General features: G+C 34.8%; 1 protein-coding gene and 1 non-coding gene across 2 annotated transcripts; one reads left to right on the plus strand and one right to left on the minus strand.

The window, feature by feature from the left end:
- The first annotated feature begins 9,114 nt into the window (after positions 1-9,114).
- LOC147543937 (aldehyde dehydrogenase family 2 member C4-like) lies at positions 9,115-14,414 on the plus strand. The gene is made up of 9 exons (XM_086633684.1): positions 9,115-9,482; positions 10,469-10,611; positions 10,769-11,152; positions 11,719-11,808; positions 11,926-12,099; positions 12,180-12,317; positions 13,346-13,483; positions 13,901-13,962; positions 14,048-14,414. The coding sequence occupies exons 1-9, from the start codon at positions 9,374-9,376 to the stop codon at positions 14,319-14,321; spliced, it is 1,512 nt and encodes a 503-aa protein (XP_086489810.1). The 5' UTR covers positions 9,115-9,373; the 3' UTR covers positions 14,322-14,414.
- Positions 14,415-14,516: 102 nt separating this feature from the next.
- Positions 14,517-14,600, minus strand: TRNAL-CAA (transfer RNA leucine (anticodon CAA)). Its single transcript has one exon. It is a non-coding gene; the product is annotated as a tRNA-Leu (tRNA).
- Positions 14,601-22,521: the final 7,921 nt, after the last annotated feature.

Here is a 22,521-nt window from a genome sequence, read left to right on the forward strand (position 1 = left end):
AAAAGAGCTCATTTGATCTCTTGAGTTCAAATTTTATAACCACTAGGGATGTCCTTAGGAATGTGAACCTTTCTCTGATAGTCTGAGAAACATGAAAACAGTGTCAACTCTAGACACTACAAAAATGAAGCCTATTTATGACGGACAAAAACCGTCGGAAGATAATTTCTCCTACTAGAACAGGGCGTCGTAAAGTGGTCGTAAATAAGGGTGAAGCAAATACCTTTTACGACGAGGCATCTGTCGGAAAATTATCATTTTCAATAGCTCACCTAAATAAGCCCGTTGAAAAAAACCCTATTCAAACTTAACTAGGCCACTGTGCGACGGTTTGTTTCACTAAAATCCGTTGGAAATAGTGCTCAGAGTATTTCCGAGGTCCTTTACTCCGTCGAATATATATATATATAGTTCTTTTTGAATTGTATTTTTCTGTTTTCCGTTGCTGCTGCAGTACATGCCTGTTGTTAAAATAACATAAACTTGCTGACAATATAGAACAACAAATTAAAGTAGTGGATATTTCATTAACAAAGTCCCATACATGCAAAATAACGAAGTCAAAAGCCAATAGTGCAAACAATACTATTGATCTCGAACAAGTATATATACCGTAATAACAAAGTCACTAATCAATGTAAACAGTAAAACCAAAACCGAAGCTAAGATTCAAAAGTCCAATTGATATTCCATTCCACACCCCAAACTATACGAGATATCATGGTACCTGCATTCACATTCATACAAAATGAAGTTAGTAAGTGTCTTATGATTTGAAACTAACAAGACTTGCTGAAACAACTTAAGGGTTTTACATGTATATACTCTGGGTGTGCAAATCTACATCTCTGGGTTTAGCAGTGAACATGCCTCACTTTTCTTTTATCTAATATAAATGCTAGTCTTTCATGTATTATCCAGAACAGGTTCCCTAGTATAACCTTGCTTCCTGACAAGTGACAAGTCATCCCAGAAACTTTGTTTGAGAGGTACTATACATACGATTAATTATATTTGCGTTTAACTGTAGGATAACGGAACAAAACTTCGAAAATAACATAATACTTCATATCAGGTTCGGCGCAAGTCTACAGGGGGGGGGGTGCGTACACCGAATTTAAAAATGGGCCCTACTATATTTTCATTCATCCAACTAAATTCATGTCATTGATCAAATTGTGCAAAACCGCAGATCATAGTTTCTGTTTAGATTTAGCAATCATTTTGGGATAAGATTACAAGCGTACAAAAAAATTGAAATATCTATATGCTACCAATGCCAACTGTAGATAAATCTATAAATGCACTTAAAGCCCTATTAGATTATCTTTTTTTTTTCTATAGACAGTTAGAAGTTTTGATGTAATAGAAAATAATCAAATTCATCACAGATTTTTTTTTGGTAAAATGTAATTTTATCTAGTTGTGTTTGATACATTTATTGGTTTGGGAAATATAACTAACATTATCATTTCCACTTCCGTTGTGAAAGAAAAGAAATAATTTATAGAATGACAAATCAGGAAAATGTAACTAAACTTATCCTTGAAGAGATTGTGAAGACTTTGGCTAAATAATTCTGAAACACCATAAGATGGAATCGACTCTACGAGACTACGAACTCTTACTAAATAAGTGTTGATCACCTTTATCATATCCACCATTCTTTTATGAAATTGTTTCTACATGTTCTTACTAATATTCTGTTTTTGTATCGGGTCTCATCCAACTTTGGGCCTAGGGGTCAGCCCTGCTTTATATATACATACATATATGTGACATAGAACATTGTCAATTCAAGAGTTTATCGAAAGAGAAAATTGACTGTACCTTCAAACAGATAGATTTATTAACCTAGAAGCATCAAATTAAATTTCAGCCACATCATTAATAGGATAAGTAATTCCAACTTAGAGAAAAGGATAATTCCTCGATGCTTAGTTATTCAAACTATTGATTTTAATGGTCTAACGATGCTTAGTTAATGGAGAAAAATATGAGCATTCGTACTGTGTTAATAATGGATAAGAAGTCATTCTAAGTGTTGTATATATATGAATACGAATTTATATCATTATCCTAAGAGAAAGAAGTTAAGTTTAAGTCACCTATATATATATGATATAATTAACGTCATAAAAATATAATGGTGTGTTTGGTTGTAGGATTCCTATCAAAAGTGAGATTCTGTAGGAATCAAGAATCCTTGGTCTATTCGGCTACCAAGAATCCTAACACTCTTGAATCCTAAGCATTCCTAATTCCAAAATTTGTATTGGACCAAAATCCCACCTTACCCCCTAAGATTTTCTAGGATTTTGGATTAATAAATCTAGAGTTCAAACTTAAAATCAACACAAAAATATTTGATTCTACAAAGTAATTATTTTGAAACATTTTTTTTTTTTCAGAAATCGTTTTTTTTCAAAAAATGTTTTTTTTCCCAGAACCCGATTTTTTCGACAACCGTTTTTTTTCTCTGAAAACCGATTGTTCCCAAATAACTTTTTTCTCAACCAAATTTTTCCTTGAGTTTTTTCTCTACAAATCCATTTTTTTACCGAAAAATCGTTTTTCTTTTCTCGAAAACTATTTTTTCGATAACTGAAATTTCCTTAAATTTTTCTTGCTTCATGATGACCGTTTTTGCCGAATTGTTTTTTTTCAAGGAAAAATTGATTTTCGAAACAAAAAATTTCATGAAATCTCGGTTATCGAAAAAAATGGTTTAGAAAAAAAATAATTTCGAGAAAATATGTTTTTTCGTAAAAAAGGTTTTTCGAGGAAAAAACGACTTTCGGGAAAAATTATTTTTGAAAAATAAAATTTGAGAAACGGTTCTCGAAAATAAAAATTATGAAGAAAACGGAGGGTTCTCGAATGAAACGAGTTTCGGGAACAAGGTTTCTTCTATATTTTTTTAAAGAAGCGTTTAGAAATACTCAAATAATAATAAATCATAGGATTCTTATTTAATTAATTTGGAAATTGACTAAGATAGTCATTACATTGGCATTGATACATCAAAGATGTGATAAGCACAAAACTACCGAATTCAAACTCTTAAAAAGAACGGGCCTATAGCCCAACTAAACTATGGCCTACATCCCAACAACATTATTTATACCTTAATAACCCAAGTTCAATAAATCATGGAAACCACCTCCTATGGGAATCGAACCTGGGACCTCTAGGATTTTGGAGTATATGTCAACGCATTGGACCACTTGGGCAACCAATTGTTGACCATAGGATTCTTATTAGTTGCCAACCAAACCAAAAAATATTACCAAGGACTCATGAATCCATAGATTCATGATTTCGTCATCCAAACATACCATAAGTTAATTATACATGCGATTATGAACTTGTAGTGTGTGACTGCATGAATCTCTTAAATACTTCCATCTCTTCTTCCATAGCCTCAAAATCATCCATCTTCACTTTCATAGCCTCAATTTCTGTCGTTAATGTTTTGTTTTTCTCCGTTAAATACTTAATGACGTTCGAAGATGACTGCTGACCCCATAAGTCTTTTGATTTTACCATTGGAAGACACCGAATACGGTCACCTCGCTCACGTCCTATAACGGTGCCAAATACGTCATTCGGACTTGGCGAGTCGTCAAAATCTTTTGGAGTACTCTGGGCAATTCTATCTGGGTCTAATTCATCCATTTGTCTCTGCCAAACAATATAAAGTTGATTAGTGTCCACATATGTCATATATATAATAAGATATTACACATATTAAATGTTAATATGAAAATAAACTTACTGCTTTTTCAGCTGAGTCCTCATTTACAATCCCTTTACCACCTTTAGGAGTTCGAGTGACTTCAAAAAATTTTACTCGACTAGTGATTATGCTGCATTCTTCCATTTCGACCCACAAAAATTAAAATAAACGAAAAATACTTAGCAAGTAATAACATTACAACATAACAATAATGTAAGTTTGCCAACGTATTTTAACAAACTTATGTTAAGTGAAAGATGAAGCTTTACCTCCGATATAGCTCGTGCAAAGGATTTAGAACCCATAGTGTGAAGACACTTCACGGCAGCCCTATTTTTGACATTTCTTTTGGAAACTACCTATATTAAAAAACCAATAATACCTCAGAGAACATATCAAACTTTCACCTAAATGTGTAAGGAAATAAATTTTTTTACCTTTGACTCATCACGTCCCCAAAGCTCAAGCAAAGAAAACCACTGAGTTGCAACAACTCCTTTAGGTACAAACTCACGACATCGGTTTTTGTCTTCTTCATTCTTCTAATATGTAGCTTTCAAAACATTTTTGCGATCCTCGCAAATTTAATCTCTCTCTTAAAAATCTATTGCAATTATCAAGAAATTCAAACAAAACTTAAATAAAAAAGAAAATTTATTAGATGTAAGAAAACAAAGAAAGAAAAACACATGTAATTAAACTTCACATTTACCTTTATAGTTACTACGACGTCAGCGATCTCTTCTCCTAACTCGTCCCATTCTTTCGTGAGTGAAAACCTATTTCCGTCTTTCGCGAGCAAGGAAATACAATGCACCAATGCTAAAGCATTTTGTCCTGTTGGTATATTCTCCACATTAACTTTTATTAGTATTTTCTCATTAGGCTTCAATTTGTTCAACCACAAATTATTTCCCTTTCCTCCTCCTTTCTTTTTTTGATGTTGTTCATCGCCCATTTCTTATAAGCTGTAAATAAAAAAAATATATCATCGAGTTTATTCACAAATAATTGTCATGACACAATTTTAAAATTTATAAAATCGAAATGCAAAAGTCTAACAGTTAATCAAATTCAAAAAGCTAAAATATCAAGCTAGCTAAAAACAAATTTTAATTATTTGAAACAGTTAACCAATTACAAAATCAAAATTTTAAAAGGATAAATAACAAGGTAATTCTTAAGCTTCATCGAAGTCGTCCTCATTCTCTTCGTCATGGCCGTCCTTATCGATCTCTTCTTCATCGACGTCTTCATAATTCTCTTCTCCATAGTCGTCCTTATCATTCTCCTCATCTACATTCTCATCATCATCTTCTTCTTCTTCCTCATCTTCATAATACTCTTCATGTTCATCACCTACATAAGTACTCATTTCAACATCTTCATATGTCTCACCTACCACTTCTTCATTTACATGGTTGATCTCATCATCACCATCATAGACATTTGCAGATTAAGGATTAACTCGCTATCTAGTAGTGTATAAGCTTTATTGTTACTCATGTGAAAAGTATCCCTTGGTTTATTCTTTACCACAACTTGCCAATATGTTTCGGATCTTGAACATAGAAAACTTGTCTAACTTGCGATGCCAATACATAAGGATCTTCATTTTGGGTCTGCAATAGGTGGTTGAAATTGTCAAGATTAAAACCTAATGGATCAAGCTTTAGACTTCTGCCTTTTTTGATAACATCAACGCAATCACATTTGAATAACACAATTCGGCAACCTTGTCGGTAGATAATTTCAATTATGTCGGTTACATGCCCATAATATGATAACACTGCATTAATTGGATTTGAATCTTATGCACTTGAGTAACAAGTCTGATTTGCATCAATCGCGACGCCACTATTCAGTGTTTTCGCTCGAATCTCCTTAGAATAAATCTTGAAACTGTACCCATTAATTGTATAACCACTGAATCGTTCAGCATATGGAAATGGACCATCGGCAAGGATGTCGAGTCCTTCAGCGTATTGTTGTGTCGCTTGTCTAAGCATTTTAAGATGATCTTTGAACCACTGAGCGAATTCTTGTATGTATTTCTTCTGAATTGCAACAGAAGTCAACTTCTTTTTGTACAACCTATGTAACATCGCTTTGTGATCGCATTGTAGAGGAGTCCCAAAACAAAACTACGATAAAATCCTTTTTGCTAGTAAAACATGCACACCATAAATATATATATATATATATATATATCAATCATAGCCTACAATAGCAGACTTAACTGCCCACCCATTGTATGATCCTCAATCAACAGAGAGTTACCTAGAGAACTCTATAGAACTTTGGCTAGTACCGTCCCATACCGACATTAACCAAGGTACTAGCATTCTCTCGAGAAAGTGTCTTACCCTTAGGTAGGTAAGCCCCACTCGTTTTGGCTTTTCTTCTGACAACCTAGACAAGTATAAAACTTAGATTATTCGAGAAGAATCTTAAACAACACAAATAATTCCAAAAATACAATAAGAAAATAAAGAACAAAAGAGACTTGACTCTTCATTAACGCCGGAAGAACCTGAGTGACCCTATTCCGTCTTAGCTTCATTCCCATCACAACTCTGATCCATTTCGATCATACCATACATACCATACATCGTTAGAAAGATAACTCAATTGCTAAAATTTCATTACTTAGTGTCTCGGTCAAATTCCAATTGTATAACCCTCAAAATAGCTAAATACATGCAGCAGCAACACAAATATTTCCTAACAGCCCACTGCGCACTTTAAGAGCCATAACTCCCTCATACGAACTCGAAACGGCTATTACAATACAATTATCGAATACTCTTGAGACATGTTACAAGTTTGTAGAAGACTCTAAAAGCTTCAGAGCTTACTATGTTGAGATACGGACCCAAAAGTCTGGCAACTCGCTAATTTCGGACTCATTTTCATCTCTAGGTCAACCATTACTCTTAAATCAAACATCACACTAATACTATATGAAATTTACACTCATTCATACCCTAAAATCAGAAAACCCCCAAATCTCTAACCATTTAACCCTAGATTTTCATAACAAGATAAATCAAATCATCGAAAACTACAAATGTTACCTTGATTAAGTGTTCTTGATTTTCTTCTTGATGCATGCTTCTCAAACTTCCTACAATTTCGAATTCGACTAAGTTAAAACTCAAATCAGGGACTCAATGAGTTGTAGAGAGAGAAACAATAAATCTCTTACCAACATTTCACAACATTCATGCTTAGATCAATTCATGAAGCTTAAATTGGACAAAACAAGTTGCCCCCTTTGAATTTCTACCAAATTCTTCTCTTCAATCGAATTTTCTTTCGTACCCTAAACCCTTTTGAAACAAAACCATGAACGACTAAGCCCGATTCTGTTTATTTCCTTAACCAGCTGAAATCCCAATTTAGCCCTTGAATTTTTTCTGATTGCAAAGATTTCACGTTTAGTCTTGTTTTAACCTTGTTTGTTTGCAAAATAGTCCCTAAGGCAACTTATTCATTTCCATTCTTTCAGCGAAAGCTCGGGATGTTACAAGGAAGGAGATGAGCAGAGCAATGTTATATTTCAAAGGGAATAAAGTTAAGATCCACAGTGTTGGATTGAAACTATTATTTCGAGGTTGTGAGATATTAGAATTCTTCTTTGGGATTATCCAAGAAATATGGCATAGGCAAGTTTCCCTATTTAAGAATACTCAGTATTTAGGGTAGATCGAGTTTCCGAATGTATTTATCTTGTGGGGAAAGATTCCTCCCGCGGGACTCTTGTATCTCAAGATTAATAAATACTTAAGATCTTAACAAACTGAGATCTTTGATAGGATTTGGGATTAAGTCGGTAAAGCATTATGCACACTTTTACGCACTATATTTCAAGATTGAGGTATCAACCCTACTTTTGCAGACCTCCTTCCTCATTACTAAAGTCCAGGGCAGACTTGATTATATTTGGAGCCAGAGAAGAGCTTAGGCGCCTAAGACACTCTTTCCCTATTCCCCAGTTCTAGGTCTAAATGGTAAAGCTCTTTCGGAACTTACCTCCCTAGTGACTCAATACGAGTTAATGCGTTGCATTTTTGGTCTTTTCTTGACTTATTGACCTTAATCAACTAATGATTAATTTTTCATCATCATGAGTCTCACCACTCCTTATTCGAAAGAAGGGAACCTAAGGAGTACACGAACTTATGTATTTCCTTTATTTTCACTGATATTTATGTAGAGATTAAGATAATGCATAATTAACTTAAGCAAATAAATCTTCAGGTTCTAAGATATTCTTGAATTAGGGTTATACGTGAAACCAGTTTATTTTTCTTTAAATAACGACTGTTGTCTTCTAAGATTGCGTACGAGAGTTTTTTGATATGCAGTTAACGATATTATCCCCGTTTTTCGCACCTCACACATATACAGGGTTTTGTTCTTGGTGAAGGCTCCACGAGCCCCACCAAAAGGCCTCAGCACTTGCTAAGTTTGAGCGTACACATGTAGCCTAGGCTCTGGATACTCTCGTGAGCGTTGTAGGACTATCGCAATCCCCCTAGGGGTGTATCGAACCAAGCCGATGCCAGCAGTAAGATGTTCAAGCTCGGCTGGTGTCTTTGACTGTTTGCTCGAGCTCGGTCGAGTAATTGTCCAGTTTCTCGAGCTCGACTCGTATATGTTTCAAAGAACTCGAGTTCACATTGTTTGAAGCTCATTTGTTAAAATTCTTCAAGTTAAAACAACTTCCTAAATTATCAAAATACTTCAATGTTCATTGATCACATACAACAATAATGATTAATGATTAACATTCCAATAATCTTTTGATGGTTGGTAGGCCATGTACAAGTTTCAATACAAATACATAATTATGTACTACCCTATTATAGACAATATGTTAAATGAGTTGTTCACGAGTAGCGCGTGATACAGTAAAGAATGATCAAGTTCGACTCGTTTATGTAAACGAGCATGATTTTGGGCTCGTGTTAAGCTCGTACTCGTTAATCTTTGAGTCGATCATGAGCTATGGTCGATCCAAGCTCGAGCAGCTCGTTATAAGCTCGACTCGATTACACCCCTAATCACCCACCCTTAGTGAAGAGCAGTCTTCGACTCCGGTACCACTTGTGACGGCCCACGCTTTAGCAGTTAACAATATTGTCCCCGCTTTTCGAACCTCACACAAGTTCTGAGTTTTATTCTTGGTGAAAGGCTCCACGAACCTCCCAAAAGACCTCACCATGGGCGACGACACACGATTTTTCCTACCATCATAAATTCATAATACACAGCAACAGTGTAGACCCATTTGTAAAATAAAAAATAAAAATAAAAACAACCACAACCATAGTATCATCTATATAAAATTTTTGACATGAACCGTCACTATGGCGTATTTATTTTATTTTTTTCCTTATTTTGAATGTTATTACGACTCAAATACCTAAAACCCTAACAACACTAGCCACTAATCACACAATTCATTAACTTTGGTATACGTGTAACAAGAGCTCTTTATTTCCTGAAACAAACTAAACAAAATCTGTTAGAGCCTTACTGAGTAAGAGAGATGTATATAATATATACATGATATATTTTCGGATTTAGTGAGAAAAAATAGATAGAGAGGAGGAACTCTTGGTGAATATGTCAAAGAGTGAAGTTGGAGAAGAGAATAAAAACATGAACAATCAGATACCTAAAATCAAGTTTACAAAGCTCTTCATCAATGGAGACTTCATTGATTCTGTTTCTGGTATTAATCATTCTTAAATTTCTTAATTTTGCCTCTTTTTTTTTCTGCTTTCTCTCTCTAAAACTACATAGCTCTTCAGCTTCCCTTACCTCTTTGTAGGAGATATTGTTTTAATTTCTTTTACCCTTCCTGTCTGAATCTTTTATTTTGTGTTATATTAAATCCCTGTTTTGATATTTGTTTGAAATCTGTTTTAAGTTTCATTCCTGAGTACATGCATGGCAAATTGGCAAGAATTGCTTAGTCTCATCCAGAACCCTTGGTGGAAGTAGTTACCAAGTTGGTTTTCACTAATTAGGTCTTTATACACGGATACTGTATTACCTTTCTAATAAAAAATATTACTTATTCTACATGGGCAAATTTTTTCCAGTTTGATGAAATTTAGAGCCCTTAGATGTCCTTGTGATTTGTACAACACGTATCCCGAGGTAGCTTAATATCCTCCGTGAAACAAGGAGAATGCAAATGGAGTGTTTTTTTTTTTCCGCAATTAGTTTCATGTGTTTGATCTTAGAAGTTTAATTTGTAGGGAACTCAAATTAGTAATCTAGTGTGACACTCCTTTCAACAAAAAAATAAAATCTAGTGTGACACTCTTACTCACACCATTTATAAGTGGAGAGTTATATGTAATTTGGTGAGCCACTCTCAATTAGTTTCATGTTAGATTAGAACCATTATGGCTAAGCCAATTTGGTTGATCGTGCTAGTCAATGATTGGTATTAACAACCTTCTATTTGACTTCTCAAAACAGAGAATGATGTGATTACTTGAAGGGCTTCAATATATAAGTGAAGCTCCTCATTTTTGTAGTCTTCAACTAAATTACTACCTTACACAAAGTTTACATGTTATCAGACCCATTCTTTGTTCCAAAACAACTTGAAGGAACCGCCATATATAACTTACAGAAAGTTCGCCTACTTCTCTTTTTGCCTCATTTGTTCTTCTACCTAATCATACAACTCCTTGTGTGTTACAGGAAAAACGTTTGAGGCAATCGATCCACGGACTGGAGATGTGATAGCAAAGGTCTCAGAGGGAGATAAAGAAGATGTTGATTTGGCAGTTAAAGTTGCACGAGAAGCTTTCGACCATGGAAAGTGGCCACGGATGACCGGCTTTGTAAGTTACCTCTTTTCTCTTTCCAACTCAGATGATTTTTTGTGTTTGGTATGGATGTAGTCAATCATTTTAGTGCCCATAGTTTCTCTAATCATCCTTCATTCTTAAGAAGGCAAGTCTTTGTAGAACTAATCTTTCTCATATTTATAATGTTTAGGAGAGGGGAAGAATAATGATGAAATTTGCAGACTTAATAGATGAAAATCTAGAAGAGCTAGCTATGTTGGATAGTATCAATGGTGGAAAACTACTCAGCTCGGGTAAACTCTTAGACATCCCACATGCTGCAAACACTGTACGATACTATGCTGGTGCTGCTGATAAAATCCATGGAAAGACATTAAAAATGTCAACAGAGATGCAAGGGTACACATTGCTTGAACCAATTGGTGTAGTCGGACATATTGTTCCGTGGAACTTTCCCTCTGCCATGTTCTTCATGAAGGTTGCACCAGCATTAGCTGCTGGATGTACTATGATTGTCAAGCCTGCTGAACAAACACCTCTTTCATCTCTTTTTTATGCTCATCTCTCTAAGCTGGTAATCTTTAAGCATGCTATAAACACTTGTTCGAACTAGAGCTACTTTCGAAGACTCTAATTTATTATTACTTGGAGAAAATTCATCGACCAGGTATCTGTTAAAAATAATCCCACATGAACAAACAACAGAACGGGAACACATTTCTATGGGCTTCCAACTCAAAATCCAAGTGCCAATTGGTGGAACAACCTTAAGATCTTATATACCTTACCTAGTTCCCAGGCTATGCCTGGTCCATGGGGACTATTCTCAACAATTAATTGGCTCGATAATAAACATAGAGGCACACGATATCACATTCCTATTACCTTTGGCAACACGAGCTTCTCTTGTCAAATAACCATAAATCATATGGAAATCAAGGATTAGTTGATAATGGTGAGAGAGAAGGAAAAAATTTAATATTTTCAAATTTCTATTGACATGACAAGATTGAGTTTATTAGTTCACTTGTGATGGACGAAAAACTAAGTAAATTGCTATGAGATCATATGACTAATTTAGTAAAGGTTGCTCTTCGTTTTCGCCGAAGTTTCTAATGTGTAGTCTACCATTAAAATCAGGCTGGTATTCCTAATGGAGTACTAAATGTTGTTAATGGATTTGGGCCCACTGCTGGTGCTGCCATTTGTTCTCATATGGACATCGACAAAGTAAATCCTCTCTCTGTCTTTCTATATCTCATTCGTTCACATTAAGTCATATATATGGAAAAGCATGTTATCTATTGTTGTTGGCTATTGAACTATATTATGCTTTGGTGGTCTCAGGTCAGTTTTACAGGATCCACAGAAGTTGGTCGTCTTGTAATGCAGGCTGCAGCGACAAGCAATTTAAAGCATGTATCACTTGAATTAGGTGGAAAATCACCAATTATAATATTTGATGATGCTGATTTGGATAAGGCTGTTGATCTCGCACTCTTGGGTGTTTTATATAATAAGGTAAAGTCATTGTACCAAAGTTTATGTTGTGCAGTAAATGTAGTTTAAGAGTATAAATTGACTATGAAATGAATCTGCAGGGAGAAATATGTGCAGCTGGATCTCGTGTTTATGTACAGGAAGGAATTTACGATGCATTTGTGAAAAAGGCAGCCGAAAAGGCAAAAACATGGGTGGTCGGAGACCCATTAGATTCTCGTACACAACAAGGTCCCCAGGTAATTCCCTTTTCTTAACGCCGATTCTCCAATTCTTTACAAAGAAATGGAATACATAAGGTAGTCTCTGCCCATTAGGTTTTACTTTTACTAAGGTGTCAACTCGAAAAGATGCAAGAGTTATCTTGAAATCCACAAGTACTCTCTTTCAATGTTATTCCAAATGACTAACTTCACATATATATCGTTTGCTAGGGTAGCTCAAAGTTCTAACCGAACGAAAGACTTGTATATCTGTTATAACTAAAAGTCGCGGAAGCTATCGAACCTACCCAGAAATTGATCCGATTATGAAGATTAATCGAAAAGCTAAGCCAAAATCTAAATATGCGAACAGAAATTAACGAGGTTCGGCCTAAAGCCTACGTCCTCGGGCGAACAAGAAATCTTTATTGAAGGATAGATGAAGGCGACTCACACAACCCGCAAGTTCGTCCCAAGATGGTACCGTATAGAAATTAACCTCTATACTAAATCTTCGACGACCGAGAAATTTAACACCGCTCAAAAACTATGAAAAATTTCTCTCACTCTTGCTCTCTCTCTAGCTCTCTAAAGAAGAGTTGTTGTTGCTTGTGTTGGTGATGATTAGAAGCACTCTAAGACTCCCTATTTATATAATAATATAAGTCGGTCATAGCTTGGCAAATTGGTAAAACCGACCCCAATTGACACACAATTAGAAACTGCCTATGAACAATACCAAACCGCCTACCAATTTGATGAAACCGCCTCATTGATGAAACCTCCTCTTACAATATCAATATCGACATGTAACGGGTCCTTATAGTCTTATAGAAGTCAATTACTCGGTAAAATTCTTAGAAATGGATAGGGATTAAATCAAGAACTTAATTTTAAGAACAACAAGAGCAACCTATGCTTGTTCTTGTATAAGAGAGTTTGAGATCTTTAAAGATATCTTGGAAACCATTATCTACTACCACATTTCATTTTTTGAAGGTTTGTCTTTATTTTAATTGAAAGTGAGGAACTTATGCTGATCCATACTTCATTGCGTTTTGTAGGTGGATAAGAAGCAATTTGAAAAGATCCTTTCATACATTGCACATGGCAAGAATGAGGGAGCCACCTTGTTAACTGGGGGTAAACCAATTGGCGAGAAGGGATACTACATAGAACCTACAATCTTTACTGACGTTAAGGTAAAGTATTGCATTGTATGCTTATTCATATATTGAAAATAGACTTATATTGACCATAATTCACTCTTGAGCAAAGGTTAGCCTGTGACACTCGGGATAATCTACTAACAAGCAATTGAATTTGAGTAAAATCCCGCATATGATATGCCCAAGGACCACATATTCTTCATGTCATCGAAAAAAAGAAAATACACATTTTAAGCTCAAGTGCAGCACAAGCTGAGGGGGCTTGTTGGGAGTAGTCCAAAATGGATCAAAAGTTATATTTTGAAATCCTAATGAAATGCAGTCATAACTCAATCTTTCTGAGTAGGACGCTGACAAACATCTCTACCACTTCTTTCCACCGTACCGCCTTAATTTTATGTGAGATCAACTTGACTAACATGAACACAATTTTAAACTACTACCTGCCAGGAGGACATGCTCATAGTGAAGGATGAAATATTTGGACCCGTAATGTGTCTCATGAAGTTCAAGTAAGTTAAAATAATTTTATACATGTAACAGTTAATATGCTAGAGCTACTCGGTGCATATACCTCTGCTCTATTTATGATTGTAGGACCGTCGAGGAAGCAATTGAGCGAGCAAATATAACAAGATATGGGTTAGTAGCTGGAATTGTGACCAACGACTTAAACTTGGCGAACAGAGTATCAAGATCGATTAGAGCCGGTGTTATTTGGATAAACTGTTTCTTTGCTTTTGATAGGGACTGTCCTTTCGGTGGATATAAGATGAGTGGGTTTGGAAAGGATTTGGGAATGGAAGCTATTCATAAGTATCTCCAAGTTAAATCTATAGTAACGCCTCTCTACGACTCTCCTTGGCTTTAGAGTTTATATCTTCCTTTCTAATGAATAAAGATTTATCCGACTCTTCTGTATCTTAATTTACTATTTATGGTTAATAAAATTATGTTACTTCCATGTTGTTTTCCAGATTGCAAGTATGCTTTAGAAAATTTGATTATAGAATGTTTGAGTTAATAAAATAAACAAAACAAAGAAAAGGAATTTGGAAAACAATTTTGTCAGAAGTGGGATTTGAACCCACGCCCTCTCTCGAAGACCAGAACTTGAGTCTGGCGCCTTAGACCACTCGGCCATCCTGACGTTGTTGTTTCAGAAACCAAGAGAAATGCTATCTAATTTGAATTGAGAATTTTGGAGTATGTGTATTACCTACTGAGCTATTAGTTGTTGGAAATGCGTATGTTTGAGATTGAACTTGGTTTTACTGGTAAGACGAGGATCTGGGGTCGCATAAACATTATACTACTAGTATTTAACAGAAAAGGAACCCATTACCTCTTGGTGGAGTGGTTGGGCACTCACTTTGAAATCTCGGGATTCACTGGTTTGATACTCATTGGAAGTAGAATACATGATTTATTGAAACTTTGTTATAAATGATAGTTTCTAAAACTTTTCGTGTGTAGGAGTATCTATATGATAGTATGATGTGGTCCTTGAGCATGTAATCGTGTCGTTTAACATGGCAGAATAAGATAGTGTGAATAACATAGTATACTGATGTTTCAAAGTAAAAACTGTAAAATGATATACTATGTAATCGATTAGTTTAACAAGACAGAAAAGGAAACAAAAGAAGATCATTCAATACCAGTCATAGTTACGATATTTGTGAATCTAAGATGATGAAATAAACCAAGATGGTATTTAGGTTCCAGAATGTAAGCATCTGCAGTGATCCGCTGGTCAATATCATGAGATTTCCTTTTGTTGAGTCTGTTTATGGCGTGGTGATCCCTAACCAATGTAGTGAGATTTCTTTTGGTGAGCGTGTTTACGATATTAAGGAAGTCATCTTCCACTACCCCTGGACGTAGTTTTGTTGGTCATTGAAGCGCAACTTATGTAGTAGCATTGAAGGTTTGAGAATAGTAGCTTTTATTAGGGCACTGGAACCATGGGTAGACCAACCCCAACTATAATTGGGGAGTTATGAACACAATATGGACGAACTATGTTACCGTCAGTTGGTTAGACCTCCCCCGCTTGTTAAGTCAAAGATTCTACTCTTTTTATAATTGACTAGGCATAACCTATAAAGAGACCGAGCAAGATGAAAAATAAATGAAAAACAAATGAAAGAATAAGCTTCGAAGGAGACAGAGGTGAGTGCGTTGAAGAGGTATCGCGTGGTAAGGCAATCGACTATTGCAAGTGAATCAAAGATGCAAGTGTCGCGATCATCTTTAAGATGGACAATATTATTCTTCCTTCAGTTAGTAATAGCTAGACATAAGAAATGCCTTTTTATTGTTATCACCATTGTGAGTCTACAATTATTTTGATCTAGCTTTAGGTGACAACAATGTAGTTCATCCAAAGCTATAATATCTAATTGTAATTTATCTTCTATTTATAGAGATATGAATGTGACAGTAGTAGTTGTTGAAGAACTAGTAATCTATTTTGAAGATGGTCAAAAAATGATTTTTTTTTTTTCAATAGGTATATGCTCACATTGTCTAAACGTTCTGGAATTAGTTCACAATGTTTATTTCAAGATGCTCGTAGTAGATCTTTGATTTGGTGCGCTTAATCCAAAACACTCCCAACTTGAAGCTTCCACAATATTTAATTAGTCTTTGTGACTATAGAAAAGTAAGGGTGTGGTCGCTGTTGTAGCAGGATAGATGTAAAAGTAAAATAAGTAATTCTCTATTACCTAAATTAGAGATTTAGATTTATTTTTTTTTCGTAAAAGGCGAAAGAATAGTTTGCTCTGTGCTCACTGCACGGTTCCATAAGATTTAGAGTTTGTATCAGGCCCGTGGATGGGCCAGTGCGGGCAGGGCGCCCGCACTGGGCCCCCAACAATACAAGGGCCCATATCCTATAAGCCAAAGATTCTTTATATATAAATATCGGTAGATTAACTAACATTACTTTTGCATTAGCTCAGTTGGTTCACTACTCAAGCTTTCAAGCAACTGACGGAGGATCGAGTCACACAGCCCCTCTCATTTGATTATTTTTATGGTTTTGAAAATTTAAAGTATTGATGTTAAATAGACTTTTATATTTGCTCCACTGCACTTTTTTCTAATTATTTGTTATTTTGAGTGCATTCTTTCAACTTTTTAAGTGTTTTTGAAAATATATAAGTGTTTTTGAAAATATAATATGTAAATATATATATATATTATATATATATATATATATATATATATATAAGCGAAAATCATTATGCAAAAGATATCATATCTAACAAATTGTTGTACATTATAAAGAGAAATTATTTTCTTTTAATCATTTTAAACTAGTCATGCTCGCTAGAAATCTTTGTTCTGCCCCTGGTTTGTATTTATAAGTTTTCAATAAAAATTTGTTCCATGTTTGTCAGATACAATCTTTGACTAAAATTAACATCTCAAAATTCAAAATATAGACGGATTAAACTCTACTTATTGAATCTAGATCTTAAATTATAGGATACAAAATATATCTTAACAGTAGAACCTGGACATTATGCATTCATATTGGAAGCAAAAATACTAACATGAAGGACAAACTCAATTGGAACTTTGATTTAGTTTCTGGATTATTCTGAAAAAGAAAAAAAAATTATGACAATGTTGCACTGGAGCTCTGTTAGTTCCTAAATGGATAGCCAATTACATTGGTATATCAAATATATGTCCAAACTGCAATAAGGAAATTGAAAGCTGGATGTCCCAATCAAGAGAAGAAAAATAAATTTATTTTGCTGAATAATGTTCTTCGTGGTTCTGAAAGCTGGATGTCCCAATCAAGAATGTCAGTCAGGAGCAAATGTAGAGGAGAATGCAGCACTTTGAGAAGGAGTAGTCTGGAGCTTGAGATGATACAAACCATCCTCACAAGGACCATTTACAAGCTCTTGATCAGTTTGAAGATCCTTAATATTGAAAAAGTTAGGATAAAACTAAAAATAACAGTTGTTATCTTTGGCAAACTTATGAACAGACAATAGATTCTTTATGATTGAGGGAACATGAAGTATATTGTGCAATATAAATGAGTTAGAATTAGAAGAAGCATAAGTAGAACCAGCGTGAGAGATAGACAAACTGTATCATTGCCAATCTTCACATGTCCTTTACCCTTGAATTCAGACTGAATATTCAGATTGGATAGATCAGAAGTGACATGATGAGTAGCACCTGAGTCAGGATTCCAAGTGGTAGATGTGGAAGCAGAAGAATTAAAGGGAACAAAAGGATTAGTGGAGGAGTAAGTGTTATGAATTTCTGGGAAATAAGTTTCATTTTCAGATGCCTGATGCATATCAAGTGAATGTGGATGAAAATGACATTCTGGTTCAGCGTATAAATAGCTTTCTATAGGAAAATAGGAATAATATTGGAGATAAGGACTTGAATCATCAAATTCAGTAATAAAAGATTGATAATCTTGAGAAGAAGTGCCAGATTTAGGTTGAAAATTGACATTATTTTTGTTGCAACAGTAATAAACTGAATGATCAGATTTGCCACAAATTTGGCATATAACAGGTGAAGAAGAAGAAGGAGATCTACCTTTGAAGACAATTTTGTCATTAGAAAGAAGATCATGTCGACCTCTGCCTCTATAATGAGAATAAGAGGAAGGACCTCTGTGAAATCCTCTAAAAGAGGAAGCTTGAGTTAAATTGATAGAAGAATTAGCAAGATTGAAAGAGCTTTCATGTTGTAATCGATTTTCTTCAATGAGTAGAAGACCAAGTAATTCACTTACAGAAAAAGATTGAGATTGAAGAGAGAAAGCAGCACGAAAAGAACCATAATCAGAAGTTAATCCTCTAAGAATTATATCACAAAGATCATCATCATCCACTGGTTTGGAAGCCTGTCTTAGCTGTAAAGCAATCGATTTTGCTTTATTGAAGTAAATTTGAATTGAATCAAATCCTTTCTTTAGGTTTTGAAGATCATTTATTAGATTAGAAACTATGGCCTTGGAGTGAGATGAATAAGATTTGTTAAGTTCAGACTAAACTTCATGAGAAGTTGTTAAATCAAGAGCTTGACTATGTGTTTCCTCAGTGAGAGAACCAAGAAGCCAGCTAAGAATCATTTGATCCTGCTTATGCCAATTCACATATTCAGGATTAAGAGTAGGTGGATCAGAAGGGTGAAGATGAATGAACTTGGTTGGACATTGTGATGATCCATCAACAATGCCAAGAACATCATATAATCGTAATAGAGGAAGAAACTGAGATTTCCAGAAGATATAATTGGTGGAAGAAAGTTTGTTGGAGACATATTGATTAACAGCCGACGGTGAAGGAAGATGAGATGAAGAAGTAGAAGAAGAAGAAGAAGATGATGAGTTAAGTGTGGAAGAATTTGAAGAAGTAGCCATGAACAAAATTGAACAAAAAAAGCAGTATAATAGAAGAACTAAGATGAAGAAAAATGGAAGGAAAACAAGAAATTTTGAAGAGAAAAAACAAAGAAGAAGAAGAAGAAATTTGAAGATTCAAAGATAAAAAGCACAAGAAAAAAGAAACTTCCGGGAATAAGATGAAGGAAAAACAAAATTCGAAAATTTGCTTGAATAGAAATGACTCTGTTACCATGTTGAAAGGAAGAAGAAGATAAAATGATTCTGAATCTCTTGATTTCTTATTGAGTTGAATTTACAATTGAGATTACATATAAATAGAGATTAGAGACAGAAGAAGTAGAGAGAGAAAGTTGTTGTAACAATTAACTAACTAATAACAAAAGTTTCTCTAACTAACTTTTCTAATCTTTTCACATTAACTAACTGATGCTAACTAACTAAATGAGTCTCCTTAACAGGACGTGGTCCACAATATCCCTAACAGTACTCTCTTGTAATATGGTTGTTCTATAGTACATATCCTTCAACAACAAAAATATTGACGGTTGTTAGAAGAGAAGGTTAGAAAGAAACCATTATAATGCAGACATGTAGTGTAAGACAAACTGAGTAAAGGTATGAAAAACTAAAAAGGGAAAAATAGAGAGAGAGAGAGAGAGCGAAGAGTGAGTTAGTCTATGTTTGTCGCTTTGTGGGCTAATGATCATTAATGTGTTTGCATAAACTAAATTTTGGAATTTTATGGGCCCTTGTGGTGGGGTTAAGTGTGAGGGTCAGCCCAGGGAGCCGGCTCAAATATTTGGGAGGCTTCAAGCGAAGTTAAAAATTGGGGTCTTAACGCGTTAGAAAAAAATCTGGATATTGCTCAAGGGAATATTTAAGCATGTGATCTCTTCCATTTGATCTTAACTCTCACTATTAAGCTACAACTTGAATGAACAAAAAAATCTAGTAAGGATATAGTTTTTACTTTGAAACGACATAAGAAATCCAAAGCATGAGGCTCTTGCCTCTTGGTTATGTTGGGACCCGACGCAGTCACTTTGACTGCTTTGAGTCGGGCCTCCGTTACCAACCCGCACCCCCACCACACGGCTTTGTGGAGGGAATCTAAGATTTCTCCGTCCTAAAGATCTTTTAGAATGCCTAAAAACTCCACCAATAATAGATACAAAGTTCAACTTGTCTCTCCCAGTAACTTATACGTATTACTTTAACTTTATTGAGAGGTCATTAAACACAAATATGTGTAAGGTCGTTTGATTCGTCCTTAGTTCTCAAAGTATTCTAAACATTTATTTATACTAGGGTATATCCCGTGCCCTAGGGCACGGACACTTGTATCAATCAAATGTTACGAAATTTATTGTTATATTTTATTGAGAGAGAGGGAGAGGGATTTTTATTAGTTAGTATTATTTTTTTTTGTTTCTTTTCTCATAAATTAGTTAATAATTTATTGAGAGAGAGAGGGAGAGATTTTAATTTCTTTTTTTAACCCTTGAAATTTATTTTGTTTCCTCCTTTTTTTTTTTTAATTTGAGAAAGGGCTTCTAGACAATATCCTTTATTAAAAAAGGATGTTTGTCCCAATCATCGTTTTCCCTTCTGTTTTATTATATAGATATTGTTTCGCAGTTGAGTTAGTGTTTTTCGTATTTTTGCCCTAGGAAAGATCTGGATGTGGTGGTGTTGTAATGGTGGCATCGAACTCGGATTTGGTGGTGATTGGGGTGCGATTGAATGTTGTGTATAGATGTGGTGGTCTGGTGGAGGGTTCCGTGGTGATGTTTACTGTTGGTGGTGGTGGAGTGGTGGTGGTGGTGACGGTGGTCTCTGGGATTCAGGGGTGGTACGATGATGCTGTGTTATGTATCAAATGGATGTGCTCTGATGATGGTGGTGGTGATGTGGTGACGGTGGGTGCTGGGTCCAGTGATGGTGGTTTTTTCTATGGTGATGGCGGTTTTCCGATGATGAAGGCGGTTTTCCGGCGGCAAAGGCGGTTTTCCGGCGAATGTGACGGGGCTGTAAATTAGTATATTCTTAATTTGTATTTTCAGTTATTTTGGTGACCTTTAGGGTCTTTTCATCCGTGATCTATAGAATCCTTTCATTTTCGACCTTTAGGGTCATTTTCTTCAGTCGTGTTTAGTCCAATTTCTTTCTCATTATGAGGCACTTTGCATTTAAAGGTATGCAACTCTCATGATGTTTGAAGAGAGAGATAATTATGATCATCCATGTAACAATTGTGATTCAATCACGTATGAATGAATATGGTTCGCTTGGTTTCAAAAAAAAAAAAGAGGTCCAAAAGATGGGATCACTAAGCTAGAAGTTGAAGTGGGAAAAAATAAGGGGTAAGTCCAAAACTTGACTAAGTGTGATGTGAATGAATTTTTTCGTCAAACAATTGTTTGTTCTGATACATATAAATTGTAGATAGTAGCATATTTGCCGTTGTACATCACTTAATATCCTGTGTAAAACGTCATATTTCTCTAATGCATAATGCATTTCAAATGTCTTTCACGATATCTGGCATTTTCCATAATGCATAACTCCGTGGACTATACAGTTAAAATCTGTTTTACATAATTTGATGTTTTTTTGTTTAGCATATTTAATTTGGGCGTGACATTATTTATTAGCAGCTCACATATCCAATGTACACCAAGGACATAAATTTATGTGCAAGTTGATGTAGTTTACATTTTTATCCCCTTAAATGTCACATTGCCAAATTCAAACCTAACTTTAACCTGAACTTCGTATTTTAGTCCCAAACTTAACACTTTTGCTTGACCTTAAAAAAAACTTCAGATGCAAATCTATTAGCAAAAATTCTAAGGTTCAAAATTCGGGTCAAAATAGCAAATCAAGACTAACCCGGAATTATATTGGAAATATAATCCAAAAGATGAAAATATCATGTTACCCCCTTATACAAACGACATCCACTTATATCCCTTAAACAAATCCATGTCACTTTTTTCTTTCCCTCTCTTCACAAAAAACAAGACAAGTCAACCACTCACCCATCAAATCATAAAAAGTTGACCCGGTTATTAAGGCAAAAATCAGACTTTTTCTCTCTTAATGTTCACAAAGAGCTAACTCGGTTAGTAAGGAAAAATCATAGAAAATCAATTTTTTTTCTACATAGATGAAAACTTGTTTGCATATTCTGAATTGCTCTAAATTGGGTTTTATATGTTGTGAACATTTTTCAAAATGTTTAGACTAACCTGGTTGGATGCATTTTTGTGAATGGTATTAGCTCTTGTACAGATGTTGTCAACATATTTAAAAATGTTGTAGTAATTCATGGTTGCTCTTAATGTTGATAATTTTCATGAATGCATTTAGTGTTTTCCTTTCCCTCTTATATCTCGAAGCACTTTCCCGACCATTTTCAATTTCTCTCTTTTTGCGGGAAAAACGAGATAAAGTGAACCATACAATAAATCATTAACTAGCTGACATTTAAAATCAAGTTTTTGATTTTCTCTCTCTTCACTTGTCTGGAAAGAAAGGGTTGAACATAAAGTTATTTGTTGGGAACATTTTAATATAGTTGTTAAGTGTCTTGATTTTGTAAATAACTTTAATTCTGAGAACATTTTTACAACACTTTTAAACATAAAATTAATTTTTGGGAATAATTTAC

The sequence above is a fragment of the Eschscholzia californica genome, unplaced genomic scaffold, assembly GCF_041429995.1.
Source record: "Eschscholzia californica isolate CP2 unplaced genomic scaffold, dmEscCali1.0.p SCAF_4, whole genome shotgun sequence".
Taxonomy (NCBI): Eukaryota; Viridiplantae; Streptophyta; class Magnoliopsida; order Ranunculales; family Papaveraceae; genus Eschscholzia; species Eschscholzia californica.